Source organism: Drosophila teissieri, chromosome 3R, assembly GCF_016746235.2.
Source record: "Drosophila teissieri strain GT53w chromosome 3R, Prin_Dtei_1.1, whole genome shotgun sequence".
Taxonomy (NCBI): domain Eukaryota; kingdom Metazoa; phylum Arthropoda; class Insecta; order Diptera; family Drosophilidae; genus Drosophila; species Drosophila teissieri.
The window spans coordinates 25,077,039-25,095,484 of record NC_053032.1 but is presented as its reverse complement, the minus strand read 5'-3'; the positions used below and the strand labels follow the sequence as shown (position 1 = coordinate 25,095,484).

The following is an 18,446-nucleotide window of genomic DNA, read 5'->3' as shown; positions in this document are numbered from 1 at the left end:
ATTCGGATAATAGTCGTGTGTGGTTTACAGATAAGGGCGTTACTATCGCAGCCACACATTTTTGATAAGCATTTAAATTTCTTGTCCATAAACATGAAAGCAAACAGTGCGATTATAAAAGCACAGACGATCTTTGTTGCAGCTCAGTTGCTGACGACAGAAGAGTGTGGAAATGAGCTCGGAAAAGTGGGAAAACAACGAGGAAATTAAGATTTTCCGGGAATACTTGCGTATACCAACGGTGCATCCTGATGTTGACTACAGTGAGGATTAGTTTTATATGTTTTTAATTATTAAATATATGTGTTTTAAATACAATTATTTAGCTGCCTGTGTGGAGTTTCTGAAGCGTCAGGCCAGCTCCCTAAATCTTCCTGTTGAGGTGGTTTATCCTGCTGTTCAAACGAAACCCGTTGTGATCATTAAGTGGGAAGGAAGTCAGCCGGAACTCTCGTCCATTGTTCTTAACTCCCATACGGATGTGGTGCCCGTGTTCCGGGAGAAGTGGACTCACGATCCCTTCGCTGCCGATATCGATGAGGAGGGCAGGATCTTTGCGCGGGGTACTCAGGACATGAAGTCGGTGGGCACCCAATATCTAGGAGCGATTCGCCTGCTGAAAGCTAGTGGTTTCCAGCCGAAAAGGACACTGTATGTGACCTTCGTGCCCGATGAAGAGACCGGTGGCCAGCTGGGCATGGCGGAGTTTGTCAAGACGGATTACTACAGGAAAATGAATGTGGGATTCAGCCTAGACGAAGGCGCCACTAGTGAAAGTGACGTGCATCATTTGTTCTACGCCGAGCGTTTGCGATGGGGTAAGTTACTCAACGAGATGATGATGATGGATTGGGAACATTACCATTTCGCTTTATGCAGGACTCAAGCTGAAAGTCAGTGGAACTTCTGGCCATGGCTCGCTTTTGCTGCCCAACACTGCAGGAGTCAAGCTGAACTATGTGGTCAACAAACTGACTGAGTTCCGCACCTCGCAAGTGGAGAACCTGGCCAGAGATTCCAGCCTCAGCAAGGGCGATGTGACCACCGTGAATCTCACCCAATTGAGTGGCGGAGTGCAGAGCAATGTGGTGCCGCCGCTTTTTGAGGCGGTCTTCGACATACGCATTGCCATTACTGTGGATGTGGTTGCCTTTGAGAAACAGATACGCGACTGGTGTGAGGAAGCGGGTGGCGGCATTGAAATTGATTTCTTCCAGAAGGAACCATATGTGGGACCCACCAAGCTGGACAATTCGAATCCCTACTGGTTAGCTGTCAAAGCCGCCATCGATGAACTGTAAGTGCCAGTTTAATAGTCACTATGATAGTTAATCGAAATCCCTCGGTACTTTAGTGGATTGAAGGTTCATCCCATCGTTTGTCCCGGCGCCACCGACAGTCGTTTCATTCGGGAAAAGGGCACCCCGGCCATTGGATTCTCACCCATTATACACACCACCATGCGGATCCATGACCACGACGAGTTTCTGCAGGCTGACATCTATCTTAATGGCATCGATGTGTACAAGAAGATTATTCGCAATCTAGCACAAGTTTAAAAAAATGTATGAACTGTATGGATGGATCGTTGTTATAATAAAGATGGGCTGATTACTAAAGTGTGCTTCGTATCTTCATCTTTTAGAGAGTAATCTTATCAGAAGAAATAAAATCATGAATTCTAGTATACCAAAAGTTTGGTAATCTGAAGGGCAATTACAAAAGCCGAGGAGGAACAGAACACCTGGGAGCTAAAGAGCAATCTCAACTGTTAGGATCTCATCCAGAACTAAGAACTGATTCAAAAATGATCATCCCAGCATCAGTTTCCAAGTTATGCAAAGGCTATTTTAATGTCGATTCTTCAGCTTTCGCTTTCCTGTTGTCTTGATGAAGTTTAAATCATTCTGATCGGTGTACTGTGGCAGATTATCAGTTACGAGTAATATATGTACATGTTTTCACTACGTTGACTGCCATCCACAGTGACGAACATTGTCATCAGAGTTCGAAGAGATGTGCCGCTCTTTGATAAAGATGTTGTTATCATATACGCATAATGACTTGTGTGGTACAATCCAACAGCATATAAAGCCAGCGGATGCCTTTAGCAGCTTATTCCCGCTTTATCACTCCAACGTTTCATATTCAAGATGAGTGCCGACAAATGGGAAAAGAACGAGGAAATTCAAATATTCCGGGAGTACTTGCGAATTCCATCTGTGCACCCCAATATTGATTACAGTAAGGTCCTTATTCTCTAATGTCCTTGAAAGCATTAGCACTTTTCATTTTCAGCCGCTTGTGTGGAGTTTATTCGTCGTCAGGCTGATTCCCTCAATCTTCCCGTGGAAGTAGTATATCCAGCAGTTAAATCCAAACCTGTGGTGATCATTAAATGGGAAGGAAGCCAGCCAAAGCTCCCATCAATAATCTTAAACTCGCACATGGATGTGGTGCCTGTATTCCCCGAGAAGTGGACCCATGAACCCTTCTCCGCTGACATTGATGAGGAGGGCAGGATCTTTGCACGAGGTGCTCAGGACATGAAATCGGTGGGCACTCAGTACCTAGGAGCTATTCGCCTTTTGAAGGCTGATGGCTTTCAGCCGAAAAGGACGCTGTATGTGACCTTTGTGCCCGACGAGGAGATTGGAGGCATCGATGGTATGGCAGCGTTCGTTCAAACTGACTTTTACAAGCAAATGAATGTGGGATTCAGCCTGGACGAGGGTTGCACTAGTGCTTCTGATGTTCATCACCTGTTCTACGCCGAGCGTATACGATGGAGTGAGTAGAGTGACACAGCTTTCACATCAGTTGATTGAAACTTCCCATTCTTCAGTACTCAAATTGAAAGTTGGTGGAACTGCCGGTCATGGTTCTCTATTGTTGCCCGATACTGCCGGAGTTAAGTTCAACTATGTGTTGAACAAGCTGACGGAGTTCCGTGAGTCGCAAATCCAGCTACTGAAAAACGACCAAAGCCTCAGCATCGGTGATGTGACCACGGTGAATCTCACCCAGTTGAGTGGCGGAGTGCAGAGCAATGTGGTTCCGCCGCTTTTGGAGGCCATTTTTGACATGCGTCTATCCACAACCCTGGATTTGGTTGCCTTCGAGCGGCAAATTCGGAGCTGGTGCGAGGAGGCAGGTGGAGGTATTGATATTGAGTTCCCTCTGAAAGAGGCCTATGTGGCACCCACCAAACTGGATGATTCGAATCCCTTTTGGTTGGCTTTGAAAGCCGCTCTGGATGAACTGTGAGTGTGTGTCAACCGTGTGTCAAATAGAGAATCTCTAATACTTGTATCCTTTTCAGAGGACTGAAAGTTAAGCCGATAGTGTGTTTTGGAGTCACCGATTGTCGTTTTATTCGCCAGCAGGGAACCCCTGCAATTGGTTTCTCACCCATCGTAAATACCTCTGTACTAATCCATGATCATGATGAGTTTTTGAGGGCTAATGATTATTTGAATGGCATTCAGGTGTACAAGAGGATTATTCCCGGTCTCGCTGAAGTCTAGCCAAAGTCTTCTGTTTGTCCAATAAAACTGTGTGGATGTACCGAAAGTTTAATGTTCGTATCTTCACATTTAATAGTCATGCCATTTAGTTAATGATGAGTATTCATAAAGATAAATCAGTCACAGCAATAAACTTTGTTGAACCAAACACTTTAAGGTTTTTAACACCGCCTTCTCTTGATAAGCAATTACGAGGTACCAGATAAAAATTTAAAACCAAGCATGAAACCATTTACTTTACCTTAGGGAAATTGCAGCAGGGAAATGAACTTGGAGTTTTGTCTAGACGAAGGTGTGTTTGGTCCCAATAAAATCCACCTAAACGAACCTTTTGGGTGAGGTAATGTCTACTTAGTGCATAGATTGGAATTTCATCCTGAATGGCAAACCAGACTGGTTCTCTACTTCACAAAGGACTAAAAGTTCAAGCCTCTGTTTATCCTGTCATGTGACAACTTTGGATCCCTGCCCACCGGGTTCTCTTCCATCAACCATGTACTGATACTGGCGCTCGACCACAACGAGTACGTCCAGGCGGTCTCCTAAAACGAACTCATTTCGGCTCCATCCAGTGGCGGCGCATCGCGCATACGCCCCGTTGCCCACTCCACCATTTGGCAGCTTGCGCGCTGAACTAAGGGCTGTCATCGATGTGACAGCATCGTAGAGCGAGTTTGCGAGACACAACTGCCAAGCGGACGAGACAGGTGGTAGTGAGTTTTGTCAGTTAGTCAAACAAAATAAATTTTAAGGCCCCCGCCATTTGGGTGCGCAGCAAGGGGGGTCAGGGGTTAAGTTAAACTGCTGCATGTCAGTCTCTGCAAATTGTCAGTTGGGCAGCACTTCGGAATGTCTGACATGTGAGTGGTGCCAAGGGCAATAAATTATGCTGGGGCCGCAGAATGAATAATGGCAACATGCTCTCCAAAGGTCCAAAGGACCCTTTCGTACGCACCACTCCCCCCACACCCCCCACGCCCTTGTTGCACCCCTCCATTTTGGCCATTTGTGTCCTGGCTGCAACTGTGACCCGTGCGTGCCGATTAGACATGTTAATGCATGTGTCAGGGCAATGAAATATGTATTGATGGCAGTCCAGGGAGAGATGCCACCATCCCACCATCTCGCCACCCGTGTCCTTTGTGTGACCAGCGCCCGGAATTATGACAATTTATCAGGCGAATGCCAGTTTTCGGGGGGAGTGTATGGTGTGCATTCCAAATGCTTTCCACGCAATTAACACTGACCATTAGTGGCGCCAGTTTGGCATAATGAGTGCAGTCGACGATGTCCAGCCCTTTAACGCTCGCGTTACCGCTGGCAACTTAATGCATATCATTTTTACTTTTAATGAGCCGGTGGCAGTTGGCAGCACAGCACAGTCCACCTCACCTTCGTCCTCCAACCTGCAACCTTCGTTCATCGCTCTTCGTCCTTTCCACTTTTGTGCTTTCTATTTTCGTCCTCCATCGCCTGCTGTCTGGTCCTTGCAGAGTGCACTTAATGCAGCAAGTTTTCGCAGCCCACCTGCCACGGACCCACTTGAAAGCAAGTTCTGGGTTCCTGGTTCTGGTTTTTGGGTTCTGGGTCCTGGGTCCTGGGCTTGGAGCTCTGGGCTCTGGGCTTACTCTCTTTTTCGCCGCGTTCTACTTTGCATTTTAAATTTCCGCCAACTTCCATGATGTTTGTGCGGCGGGGGGAGGGAAGCGGAAAGTTTGGCAACTTTTACATTTCAATTTTAATTTCTTTGGCCCACACTCGATGCCAAACCTTAAGCCGAACCTGAGCGAAATTCTTAATGGCCCACTCACACTAATTAGGGGAACGCAGAAGTTTCAGAGCCTTTAAAGATTTCTTGGTCCCTATTCCTTTTTCACATTTGCATTTATTTCGACAGCAGCCTCGATTTTTTATTGCCATCCGAAGTTTATGACGAATAAAACCCAACAATCACAATGAAAAACTCGTTCCTAATTAAATTCAATTTACTTGTGACTGCTGCGGCTCGATGTCCCGAAATGGCAGGATCTCAACATTATGGCCATGCAATTAAAATCCCAGACTAAACGAGCTAGGGCTGCTATCTGTAGCACAGCAAAGGCTACAATAATAATAATGTTTCAAAATTCTAATCATCTAATATGCTATATTATATATCTCATATATATATAATATATCTCATCTCCAACATGTTTATGTTTGCCTTAAAGGGATTCCGGTTTAAAGAAATTCGTGTGCCTATTTCTTCGACCTCAGCTGTGTGGCCATATTCTCAGCGCAAGTATTATATGTACAACATATATTTAGCTGGGGACAGCAAAGTGTTCTAATGCGACACAAAGGCAATTGCCGCCGCCTTGTTTTCTAATGTTGCCACAGCTGCACAGTGGGCCACGCAGGTGACCAGGCGGCAGGTTCATCCGTTGCCACATGAAAATTAATTTTTAAGTGAAGAAAAAAAGAGTGGAGCATATAAAGCGCTCCAAGTGGAGTTTAATATGCCGTAGATCAAAGTCAGGCCGTAAACGAGATCCCATTTACCACGCACACACACACATCCTGCCATTGTGTCGCGCCAGAAGAGAGTGAGCATCCGCATCCTGTGGCTGGGATAATAAACGTGGGTTAGGAGTTAGTAGGAGGACCACGTCCTGTAGCGGCGGCAGCTGACTGAAAAGTGTCATTAAGGCGCAGGCACGCCCACACGCACTCACACGCTTAATAAAGTCAATTGAAGTCTCCAAGGCATCTATGTGTGTGTGTGTGTGTGTGTGTTTGTGTGTGAGGCAAATAATTTATTTTGTCGTTAAGCTTAACTCCAGCCATTGCGGAAAAAAGAGAGGCAAACTAATTAACTTGTTTAGCGCCAAAGCTGCGCCATTTCTACGCTCGCAGCTTAAGCTTAAGCGCCACTGCCGCCCAACTAATGAGCTCCTGTGCGCCACACAGCCATCTCCTATATATACTATACTATACTATACCATACTATACTATACCCCACTCTACTATATATACTAAAATGTATAGTACTCGGTTGTGCGGGTGCGACATTAGGAGAGCGGGACTGCCGGCGAAATTCTTCTAAAAAGTTGCGCCTGATTAAGCCCTTGCGGCTTCAGGCTTCAGGGGTGAAAGTGGGTTTTGGCTGTGCAAATGGCTCTTGGGAGTCAAGCGTCTACTTCTGCCACAAAGTCTCTTCGGCAAAATTTCCACTTGCACTTGTGGAAATTTATTTAACTACTAGTAGTTGCAGGAACTGCAGTTCGGCGACTAATTGTTTATAATTTGTCTTCACAGCGTAAAGTTTCCGACTTTCAAGAGCCGTAACTCACAAAATATGGACTTTCTAAGTAAAATAATATGTATTTTTAAGCTAAAATTGGAACAAATTGATAAACTTTTATTCCAACTGAGGAAACTACTAAGTAGTACATAAATTATTAAAAACTAGTATATTTTAGCACTGAGTAAGGTATGCTGGTGCTCAGAAAGGTAATGCAAAGTAGTAACAATCGCTGGAGACGAGCAATGTGGTAAGTATTTGTATTTGTTCCTTGTCAAAGCTGGAATTTCGACAACAGCATCTTTTCTTTCGCTGCTGCTGCTGTTGCTGCTGCATTCGCTGTGGCAGAGCAAACTTTATTGCATACGCCAGGGCGCAATATGAGCCCGTGGCGGAAATGGCGTTGCAAGTCAAGCCAAGGCATGTCAAGGCAAACGGGGCAAACGGGGCAAGCGGGGCAAGTCAAGGCAAACGAGGCAAGAGAAACAGAACCCGCAACTGAAACTGAACTGAACTGAAACAGAAACAGAAACAGAAACAGCTCAGAGCATGCAAAAGCAGTGCAAACTTGGCTTTCTGCGTCCCTCGGCTGCGCTTCAACGCTTCGCGACTCGGCGTCGCACTATGGGGCGAACGACCACTTTTTGAGGAATTAATTAATAACTCGAGAACGAAGCAACATATTTAAGTTCTGTTTTTTTATTTATGTTCATGATAAAAATAGTAATATAATTGAGAAAAAATGGGCGTGGTTTTGCTTTCAACCAAAAAAAAACAACACAACTTTTTTTTCAGTGTACAGAAAAAAATTTTTTGATCTAAAAAATTTAAAATATAATCTTTAAATAAACCAATAAAGTAACAATTGGGGGTTGCTTATCTTGTTTTTAAAAAATATTGAAGTTTTTCTTCTTGCTTCACAGTTTTTTTCTTTAAAATAGCATAAATATGTTTGTAAAACTAATGTTTCCCAAAAAACCTAAAATTTACGGAACTAGAATTTTATTGTAATAACTATATTTATGTTTCACACCTATCGTTCATCGCCATCCACGAATTAAAGCTTTAAAACAACTAAAAAGGGCGTTATTTTTTGCATTACTCGTCGTCTTTTCTTTCTATTTCTCGAACAATTTGCTGTTTTTCACTTTGAGGTTAGTCCCTTAAAAGTTAAATTTTGGAGAAAGTGTGCAAAAGTGTGCATTTATACTTATAGCATATACTAAGAATTGATAACTCTACAACATATAACAGGTTTTAGAGCCGGAGAGAGCCGGACTCACTTTGTAGCTCTATTTAAAAATTAGAATACACTACAAAAGTTGTGTTTTATTAGGGTTAGAACTTACAGAAGATTATTGGGACACCACAATTAATTTCAACATTTGACGATCACAAACACATATTACAAACCACAAGGATTGGATTTCATGTTATAAGTAACAATTTTGATAATTGTTTATGCACTTTTTGTCACTTCAAAGTTGAAAGATTTTTCAGCGATTAACAAAAATTCGTTTATCGGTGTGGCAGCGCAAACGAAACAGCTGACTAAACAGCTGTTCACTGAACAGTGGCGCCCTCTTTTAAAATTTCAAGTACGCAACATGATAGATTGATGTTTTTTGAATACATTTCAATTTACAACAAATTTTTTTAACGACTTTTAAAAAATGGGTTTATTCCACCAAAAGTGGTCGTTCGCCCCATAGTGCGTCGTCGTCATCGTCGTCTGTGCGGGCCAGCAATTGCAATTTCATTTCCGTTCCCTGGCATTTTATTCCCTTTTTGGCCTGCTCGCTGTGTTTGCAGTCGCCGTTCCGTTTATTTTCGTTATTTTCGAGAAATAAGTATGTATATTCGACTGCTGTTCCAGCCTCAGTCTCAGTCTCAGCTTCAGTGTCTGTTTTTGTTTGGTCTTGTTTTTCCTTCTTTGTATACTTGGCTGCTGCACAGACTTTCGTGCAGATACGGTGAAATTCTTGCATAAACTTTGTGCCGAGTCGCTATCTAATTGAAACGGAGCAAAGGAATGCATTCCCAGTGGCTGGGGCGGAGTTGCAGTTGCCGCGGAGTAACAAAGTGCAACAGGAAGTGGGAGCGGCGGCAGCTGCAATTGAATTTGCCACGAATATGCAAAATGAAGCTGGAATAAAAATGTAATTTTCCCTTCCTGCGTGATTGGACTGAAGCAGTGTATGCCAATGTTTTCCCAAAACAAAACGATAACAAAACTAATAAAATAGAAAAACAAAAAAATAAGTGCCTTTGGCTGGGCTTTCTGCCAACAGAAAGTCAATCAGCCAGGATTCTGTTCAGGCTGTCAAAGTTTTTAGACCTTGTTTTTCCACTTGTCATTGTCTGTTTCCGGTTTTCTAAGACTCCTCGGCCCAGCTAATTGCAACTTGAATGGAAAACTTTTGGCCCGCCTGTGTGCCATCCAGAATGGGCTTTACTTTCATACCCGTTTCACTTACAGTGTTTGCTTTTTTACCCCACAGGCAGCAGTTCGTCATTGGCAAGCGCTGCGTATACGCAATATTATTTTTACAACTGTCAGCAGTTAGCCTGCAAAAACTTTGCCTGGAGCCAACTTTTTAGAGCGAGTACAAACTTTCGTTGACAATTTGTCAGGGATTTTTGACTATTTCGCAGAGACTTCAGTGCTGGGGAAACTCAATGCTGAGTTGGCGGCGGCAGAGACAATTTTCTGAATTTGATAACTGGCGGAAAAACTTCGGGGCTGAGCTTTTAGTTTTTAAGTATTTTAAGAACATAATATCCGTCTTGGCCCCAATTTTTGGCCGTTCACGTACCCCGCCTAATTGCATAATTTGTATGCGGCATTTTGCGGCCGACTGCAATTTCGTAGGAATAAAAAGTTTTGTACTCCTCCATGTCCTTAGTCAACGTTTCGTATTTGGCATTGTGTTTTGCTTTTGTGCCGTAAATTATTATCGCCTGCATGTGGGACGCTCCCCCCCTCCCCCTTTCCGCATCCCTTCGGCTGGGATCCAAAGGATGTAACATCCTGCCCGGCTCTTCGTTACCAACTTGCCAACTGTTATTATCTGTCTCCCTGCTCGTTCGTACATTCACGGCTCCTTACTCGCTCTTCCTCTCCCTCTCCCTCTCTCTCTCTCTCTCTCTCGTTCGCTGTGTCTTGCTCTCTCGCCAGGATCCTAAATTCTCTGTGTCTCTGTGTGTGCGCGTGTGCTTGTGTGTGTGTGAGAGTTATCGCATACAAGCTATAAACTCACAGTCGAAGTAGCGAACGTTATAATTTATTTATGGTAATGCGTGCACACACACACAGACTCACACACACACACACGCCGAAAATGTCTCTGGCAGAAAGTTTTATGTGCGCCATACCTCAGGACCTCGCACCACACCCAAAAAGTCGTTCCGTTTAACGTCCATGCCGAATCCCTTTATCTTGCTTTTAATTTTTCCATGGCACCTTGCAGCTGAAATATTAAATCAACCTTTCTTCCTCGGCGTTTTGGCACCGGAAAAATCCGGCTGCGCGAAGCGACATGAGCTTCATTTTGGCCATGTCAAATGCCAATCACAACATGAAGAGAAATTTAATATAGCAAATTGTAATGTCAGGAATGTTCGTCAACAAAGTCAATATCAAGATGAGTTCTTTTGGGCAAATTTGTGTAAGGGCAAGGGCAAACCGAAGCCAATGGCCGTCGCGACGGCAGAAAGTCTGCGAGAAATGAGTGGAGAAACAAGGTCGCCAGCATCACGCATTACGTATACGCTGTGTGGGCCCGCAGGATATCTTTTGACTTCGTTTTCGAGTGGAAAGCGTTTTCATTATAATACTTTTCGCTTCTTTTTTCCATGCAAGGGCTTTTTAAATCAACGACAAAGGACAAAGTACATAAAGACCATGCTGTTTCTGTATATATATGTATATATTTTTTAACTAAAAAAGCAGACACTAAAATGACATGCAATTCTTTTTACTGACGTACAACTTCATTATACCATTACGCATTCAGGGCATTTTTTGCTAGGCTTTTGTGTCAACCGCAGACAACCAATTAATATGCATAATTTGTTACGGTTTTCTTCGTGCCCGAAATCTCAGTGAGACGGCTGTCAGCAAACGCTCCACGAGTCCTTGAATCCTTGAGTCCTGGGGCCATAAATAATGACAGCTTAACAGGCTGGCACTCAACCGCCAGACCATGCGACATACCATTTGACATGTGCTTAGCTGCCATAAAGCCCCCATGCCCCAACTCCCCGATCGAAATGCTGCCGAATATCTGGCCATTGTGTCGACTTGTAATTGATAGGCCAGGCGACAGGCGACCGGCTCGCATCTTCAACGTGGTATTGGTATGGGGGATCACCTCTCGAAAACTCATTAGTTGCAATATGTGGCCAGATATCGTAACTGGACCAACCAACCAACCCGTTCGGCCATCATCCTGCAGCTATTAATTAAAATTGCACAATTCTGTCTCAGGCATCCTTGGCTGCTCTATGGCTCTATGGCTCTATGGCTCCTGCGTTCCATGGCTATGAAAATTTAATATTTGCCCGGCAGTAAATACAGATGTTGCTGGAGCAAACAAGAACTGACAACCACACACATGAGCAGAAAGCTCGTCTTACATAATCAGTTAAGTGGCACACACATATGTACGAGGATCTCAATGGCCGCTTGCAGGAGTATCCTGCTTCAAATCCTCCAGCTGTTTGGAGCCTGCCACACAACAATATGAAAGTGAAAAATGAGTTTGCTCAACTTTTGCTCGCCCTTCGGGGTAAAAATATTTTAGTTTCGCCTTAGCTGACATCGAAGTTTTGTTGCTTCAAAACCAATTTGTCTTATTGGTGGGTGGGTCGCAGTGCAAGATTTATGAAACATGGGGGTCCGCTGCAGGAAGAAACCATGTAAAGTGGCTCTTAGGCGGAACAAATACGTTTGCCCCGAATTCGAGTTAAGCGGTTAATTAGCGCTGATGATCAAAGGAAAAAACCACACTCGCATCCTGCGGCTGTTCTATCGCATTACGTGTTCATGATTGCTCATTACAGGCGCAGAAAAAAGAGGGGAGCTTTTCATTTAATGGTTGGCTCCGAAATCTATTATTGAAGTTCCCAATTATGGGCCATTAAAAATGGCAAGATAAAAATGGGTATTAATCATCTATAATTCTCCATGGATTTTAAATCACAATTTTTAATTGCAGGACAGTAATTTTATGCTAATTCCTTCGGTGCACATACATTTGATATTTACTTTTTTTCTGCGTGCAAGCGATTGCAGTGGTTTTTAACCTTAGCTGCCAGCCATTTGCCATTCGCAGGCAGTCGCTGTATCCGTGTAGACATTGCTCAACGCTCTCACGCACACACACACGCACATGCAGGCAATTTGCTAATGTGTACGTGCAGGACTCGACTCCTGCCACAAAGAAATTAAGGATGGGGTTGCGATTGGCAAGGACGCAGGCCACAGTGCGATAGGGGAGACCATAAAGCAGACGAAAGCGGAATGCACAACAAGCCTGATAAGTGGGCGTGGATGTGGGCGTAGATGTGGGTGTGGGCGTGTATGTGGGTGTGGGCGTGGGCCGGTGAATAAACGAGTAAAGTGAGTAAAGTTTGCAGCGGATTCATAAGTTTTCCTGCTCGTTTCGGTTTCTTATTTTTTTGATTTTTTTTTTTTGGTTTTTTTTTTGGCGAGGAAGAACAGAGAAATTGGTATGTCTAGTTCGAGTCATATTTTCTTCAGAGCAGGAGCTGTGTCACTCCTGGGAAATTTTGCATCGCACAAAAGGCAAGAAAATTGCTGGTTGCAGACATTTCAGCTGCTTTTTTTGCTTTTTCGGTTTGCTGGCATGCAATATGCAAATCTCTTTAGCCGGGCAACCGTGGGAATGGTCCTATGGTAGCTATAGCAATTGCAATGCTAATGAAAGCCCAACGCAACGAAGTGCCCACCGAATGAGAACTTGTTGTCCGCACCTGAACACTGAACTGAACTGTACCACTGAACTCCGCTAAGCTCCGGCTGAGTGCTGCAGCATTTGGAGCGATTCCGGGCACCCTAAATAGGTGCTAATGCCGGGCCCAAATAGCCAGACAGCCGAATACTTATGTCGTTAACTTTTACAGCCGTTTTTATAACTTCTCGGGCCATGATGTCCCTGCTGGTGCACACCCACACACACACACAGCACAACATCCCTGCACACAAACAGACAAACAGAGATCCTATTTAGCATGATGCAAAGTTTCGCCTGCGTGCTGGCAATTTATGCAACAGTTTGACAACATAAAAGTTTATTGCATAACTTGCACTACACACGGAGGTCAAACGGATGCTGAGACCAGACATTATCCATCTAGTGCCCATAAAAATGGACTCTAAGCCACTGGCCAAAAGGGGAGGTGTTAGATCTACAAGTAAAGCTGTAATTTTGCCACATTCTGATTTAGTTCTTTTACTTCCAGTTGCCCTGCTGGGTAAAGTATAGAGGTGTGTCTGCGGATTATATGTAGTACAGTGTGTGCAGCACTAAGTGGCGCTTATACAAAATTATGCATATCAACTTTATGCGCCTGGCAGCTATTTCACACACACACACACCTACTCACACACAAGAAGCCAACAGCTGAGATGTTTGCACACAGCACTGCAAAGGGAGCTGTGTTTTGCATACATTACGCATACGCAGTGTGAACGTACGGCCATTGTGCGAGATACGGAGCCAAAGTCTGGGCCCCGGGCCTCAGCTTATTTCTAGTTTATTCCCCATTTTATTTTATGCTGCAGACAACTTCACAATTTCCCAGCGCTCAAATCGCAAAATGCACAATGCAAAGATTTATTTTGTGCTGACAAACACACAGCATCATTTGTTCGTAATCGATGGATAAGAGCATCTGACTTGCAGACTTCAGAGCCAGTTGCTCTGAGTGCCAGTTTGTCTGGCTGATTATCCATATGGATGGGGGGGAGTGGAAAACTATGAATGAGTGGGGATTATTGCTTAGCTGACAGGCAGAGGGAAATGTCTGCACATCAAGCGAATTCCAAGGCTGCTAAGCTAATTTATTATCATTTTTACGACTAATGCAAGACTTACAAAACGAATCCAAATTGGACCGGGAAATGGTAATGGAAATGGAAATGTATACCATGCATAAATCATAACGAAATTCTATGGCATCCTACGCCCAATCTCCCAGCTTGGCGTGTGTACATATCTGTGAGCCATCGCCCTTTGTGCTTGATTAACGTCAACTGTTTATGGTTATTTATTTTGTGCGGCATACTTTCATACTTTTATACTTTCAGGTTTCAGGCCATTTCCTACTGGCGGGAATTACTTCCGCCTTTCTGCCAGATAACCGAGCAAATTACCCTGGGATACACAAAATATGATTTCATTTATTTATACGCCTGTTTTCGGCCAGGCTTCCCCGAGATGTTTGCCCAAATCTTAAGCCGAAAGCGATTCTGCCCCACAATTTGTCTTGAACTCGGTGGCAAGTAAACTCTGACTTTTGCCGCAAACTTTTCAATTAAAAAGCCAATCGAGGGGGGCTAACAAAGTTCCGGTCGCGTGTGTCGAAAATGCAGTGTCACAGAAATCTGTGAAATTCTGCATTCCCCGTAAACTGCAGACAATTCGGTTATATAAACTTTTCAAATCATTTATTCCGTTTTGCAAATACTTGAAAAGCCAAAAGTTGGTGAAATATAATGTCAAATTTATTGCGAGAAAATAAAAATGTGCGATTAGACCTTATAAAAAGTAAGCGCAAGGAGTAAAAAAATGGCTGCGAAAAGAGATTTTGAGGACATCAAAGTGAAATTTATGCAGAAACAAAAGCTGAGGCTGTAAATTATTTGGCTCTTTGTATGGGTGACACGCACGAAAAACACAAATACAAGGACACATGTGGACTCGTTTTGGAGACTGTTTAAAATTCTGCGTATGTGGTGCCTGCCAAAAATTTCGAATGCCTTGTTTCGTGAATTTTTTCCTCTTTTGCTATGGAAACTTTTGCGATTCGCAATAATTTTGCTTGAAGGCCGCTAAACTGAGTGTTCGTATATGTGTTTGTGTGTGTGTATGTGTCGAGAAACACACACTTGCTCAGCAGACTATTAGCACACACACACAAATGCTTTCGGTGGGTCATGGGAAGGGGGGTAGGGGACGGAAACGCAGGAAAATAAAAGCAAAATGGCAAACAAAACAAACACAGCACAACACACAAAACGAAATAGAAGAAGCAATAATAAAGAAAATAAAAAAAGGAAAAAGAAAGAAAGAAAAAGAAGGAAGCCAGATTCTGGGCACCGAAAAATAGACACCCTAGTCGTGCTGGCTCAAATTTGTTCCAAGAAAAGTGAACATATTCAATTTCCTTCTGAAGAAGAATACTCTTGTTAAGATGCCTAAAAGTATGCAGCAAAGTGGAGATCATATTTAGTGTGAAAAATCATATTGCATACTTTAAGACACCTTGAGGAGAAATTTCAACTTCAGTGATTTCAGTAGAACGCATAAAGAGTCCAATTACAAACGAATTTACTCAGGTCATGAAGAAAGTTGCAAACTTAGTGCTAATATTCAAATACCCCCTTCAAGTGTATGGGTGAAAAACGAAGGAAACTAGTCCAAAGCGAAGAAAAGCTGGAGCGAAAGCAAAGCGCCTGGCAAACAACACAGGCAAATGGGCGAGAAAACAAAGCGACGACGTTGCGTCTGTGACTAACAGTCATCGATGGGGCGGCGGATGGGGTGGTTTCTGGGTGGTTATTGGGTGGCTTTTGGGTGGTATTTGGGTGGCTTTCGGATGGGCGGGGGGTGGTGCGTGTGGGCAGAGCGACTGAAAGCAGCTTAGCGCTTACTTCATAGTTTACGCGCAGCCAAACGACAACAGAAATGCCAAATGCTATTGATTTTCCCCCACATTTTGCCCGGCACTCGTACATGGTATCTTGCATTGGGCCTGCTTTTGGATCGGCTCCGATATCCGGGACAGGTGCGTGCTAAAGACCTGAACAAGAAGGGGAGTCAACGATAGCCCGGCTGAGCCGGGTCAGCTCCTCGGAGACGGGAGCTCAGGGAACTCTATGGCTACTGCAAATCGGATTTGCGTGAGTAATTGGCACGTCGCATTCGCTTTTTGGGGCCAGCAAACGTAGAGCCGTAAAAAACAAACAACACGACCGGAAGTTGTTGGTGTGAAACCTCAGCAACGACGGCCTGCGACAAAAAGTTGGGCAAATAAAAGCGCAATTGCGTTATATATGTCCTCGAACGCATCGAAAAAACTGCCTTTTTTTCGCCACATAATATCTATGATTTAATCCAATTATGGCGATCAGATTTAATTGTAAACAATTAAGCAATTTGTTTTTAAGCTTGCTGGTAAATGGTGAACGCTCACATGGATTTACTGGAGTGCTAAGATTATTTAGCTTTTCTTAAAAGATTTTGAAGTACAGGGGATATACATAGGTAGATCATAATCTTTTAAAAGCGCCTTTTAGCAGTTGACATCAAGATGGAATGGATGAGTTTTTCTCGGTGCATTCCGCACACTTGCGCCTCGAAGCGTTGGCAAATGTCAGCAGTCAGCTTAAGGCGTATTAAGTAGGAGACAGACAGGAAGAGTGGCAAACTGGGAGGCGGAGACGAGTCCGAGACTCAGACGGGGAACCCGAGTCTTTGAAAAGCGGAGACAGTGAATGAATGGGGGGCTGGATAGCTTGGATAGCTTGGATAGCCGTAAAGCCATTTGGGACTTACCTCATCGATGAACTCGAAATCGCCGCCCGTCTCGCCGACGTACTTCTTCTTGTTTCTGGCCTCGGTGCTGCCAATCAGGCTGGATGACATCAACACCAGCGCCAGACAAGCGCTGGCAATCAGCGGCGAGTGCTTCATGGTCGACGTCCGGGAACGGGGGACAGGAACCGAAACAGGAACAGGAACAGGAGATGTCAGCGGTGGCTATGGAGGAAGTGCTTCAAGCGCACTCGCTAGTCCAAATCGCTGGTGCGATGTCCTGTGGAAAACTACAGACGCCTCCGGTTTTACGCACACTCACGCACACGCACTGCCGCTAACCACGCACACACAATCACGCAGCAACTATGCTAGGCTATGAATGACAATGAGTTGGCTCTGTTTCTCCAGTTTCTGTTTTGTGAATCTGCTTCTGTGTTTGCTCTTGCAATCGCAGGCGCCTCCGCGGATGAAGTGCAGCCTGGTCACGAAACACTGGGGAACTGAAGGCGACGCGGCCGAAACGTAAACTGAGCGCCTTCGAGACGAGCTGCCAAGTGACAGCCACCATTGGAATTTTGCGACACCAGCTCCGAGGGCTAAGAGCGCAGAAGGATGCGCTAAGAGAGTCGCTGGAATGCCTGGACAGCAGCAGGGTTGTCACAGCGCAGTTGACGAAAGTGAATCATTTGAATTAAGTTTCAATGAATCATTTGAATTAGGTTTTAAAATAACTTAAATTCCAAATAATTACGTATATGGAAGTAGTAAGTTTTCATATTTTTAAACACTTAAAAGCTTTAAGCGATAGCATCTGGAAGTATATCCCATACAAACACTTCTCCAGCCGTTTTTCCAGTGTACCCCACTGCGTATGCGCAATGTGTCCTGGCTCTCTCTTGCTCTGGCATCACCACCATCCCCGTGCCGTTGGCGCAACAACTGCCAGTCCCTTCCAGAATGCCACCACCAACAAGGCAGACAGCGACTAGAAATGGCTTAAAATCGATTTTCTGGACTCTCTTAGGGCCACCAGCATTGCCAGAGCTCTGGAATGCGGACTCGAAATGCTCTTACGCGATAATTGCTGGAGCCAAGGCAGCGGGTCGTGAACCTGCCACTGGCGCCCAATGCGACTTCGCATCCCAAATGGACTTGAGTTCTCCTTTTTTTCGAGTGTCGCTGGCTGTTGATTTTTATGTATTGGCGCTTGGCACACTTGGACCGGGCCAGCGCGGCTGCTGTTGGCCGGGAAACCCCAAAACCATTTAACGCGTCAGCATCAGAGCGTCTCAAAGGCTGGCCAACGCTGGCCAAAGCTGGCGAGCGAGGCCCTCTAGTTGCGGAGTCCCAGCCACGTTGTAGCCGGAATGGGGGCCCGTAGGCTCTGTCAGTTTCAAATTAATAGCCACGCACACACTCACTCTGTGCCGCTGTGGGGTGTGCATTTATTATGTGAGTGAGCCTATGCTTGCCTACTTTCGTCCTAGTTCTCGTGCTCGTCCTCGTCCTCGTCGCCGTTTCCGCGCTGCTCCTCCGTCGTTTCTCTATTATAATGGCATCATTGACTTGTGCTTTGATGGCTGCTTTGGCCAGGACAGGGCATCGGTTGGCCTCCTCTCTTGTGGGTGTGGGTGTGTGTGAGTGTGTGTGTGTGTGTGGGGGACTGGCGTCCACCTCCACTTGATCCCCATTTGGGCACGGACGGCTGGCGCCGGTTGCGGCCTTTTTTTGAATATTCGGCTCACACTTGCTGCTGCTACTGCTACAGCTACTGCTGCTGCTACTGCTGCTGCTGCTGCCGCCTTCAGGTCCGCCCTTTTGCACTAGGGGCGCGTTAGTTGCCGAAATTTG

The 18,446-nt window shown here is 44.8% G+C and overlaps 3 protein-coding genes across 5 annotated transcripts in view; 2 read left to right on the top strand and 1 right to left on the bottom strand.

The window, feature by feature from the left end:
- The window catches only part of LOC122622185 (proteoglycan Cow), a 45,576-nt gene extending 28,448 nt beyond the window's left edge, over positions 1-17,128 (bottom strand). For all 3 annotated transcript variants that reach the window (XR_006326272.1, XM_043800434.1, XM_043800435.1), the window contains exon 1: positions 16,614-17,128. Coding sequence is in view for 2 of the 3 variants with exons in the window: in XM_043800434.1 (XP_043656369.1) it covers positions 16,614-16,751 (138 nt within the window). In the remaining variant the exon portion in view is untranslated. The remainder of the gene's footprint in view (positions 1-16,613) is intronic.
- Positions 132-1,619, top strand: LOC122622189 (aminoacylase-1A). Its single transcript, XM_043800438.1, has 4 exons — positions 132-263; positions 327-818; positions 880-1,297; positions 1,355-1,619. The coding sequence occupies exons 1-4, from the start codon at positions 173-175 to the stop codon at positions 1,557-1,559; spliced, it is 1,206 nt and encodes a 401-aa protein (XP_043656373.1). The 5' UTR covers positions 132-172; the 3' UTR covers positions 1,560-1,619.
- On the top strand, positions 2,142-3,527 carry LOC122622191 (aminoacylase-1). Its single transcript, XM_043800440.1, has 4 exons — positions 2,142-2,244; positions 2,299-2,790; positions 2,846-3,263; positions 3,323-3,527. Exons 1-4 carry the CDS (start codon positions 2,154-2,156, stop codon positions 3,525-3,527), a joined length of 1,206 nt encoding a protein of 401 aa, XP_043656375.1. The 5' UTR covers positions 2,142-2,153.
- Positions 17,129-18,446: the final 1,318 nt, after the last annotated feature.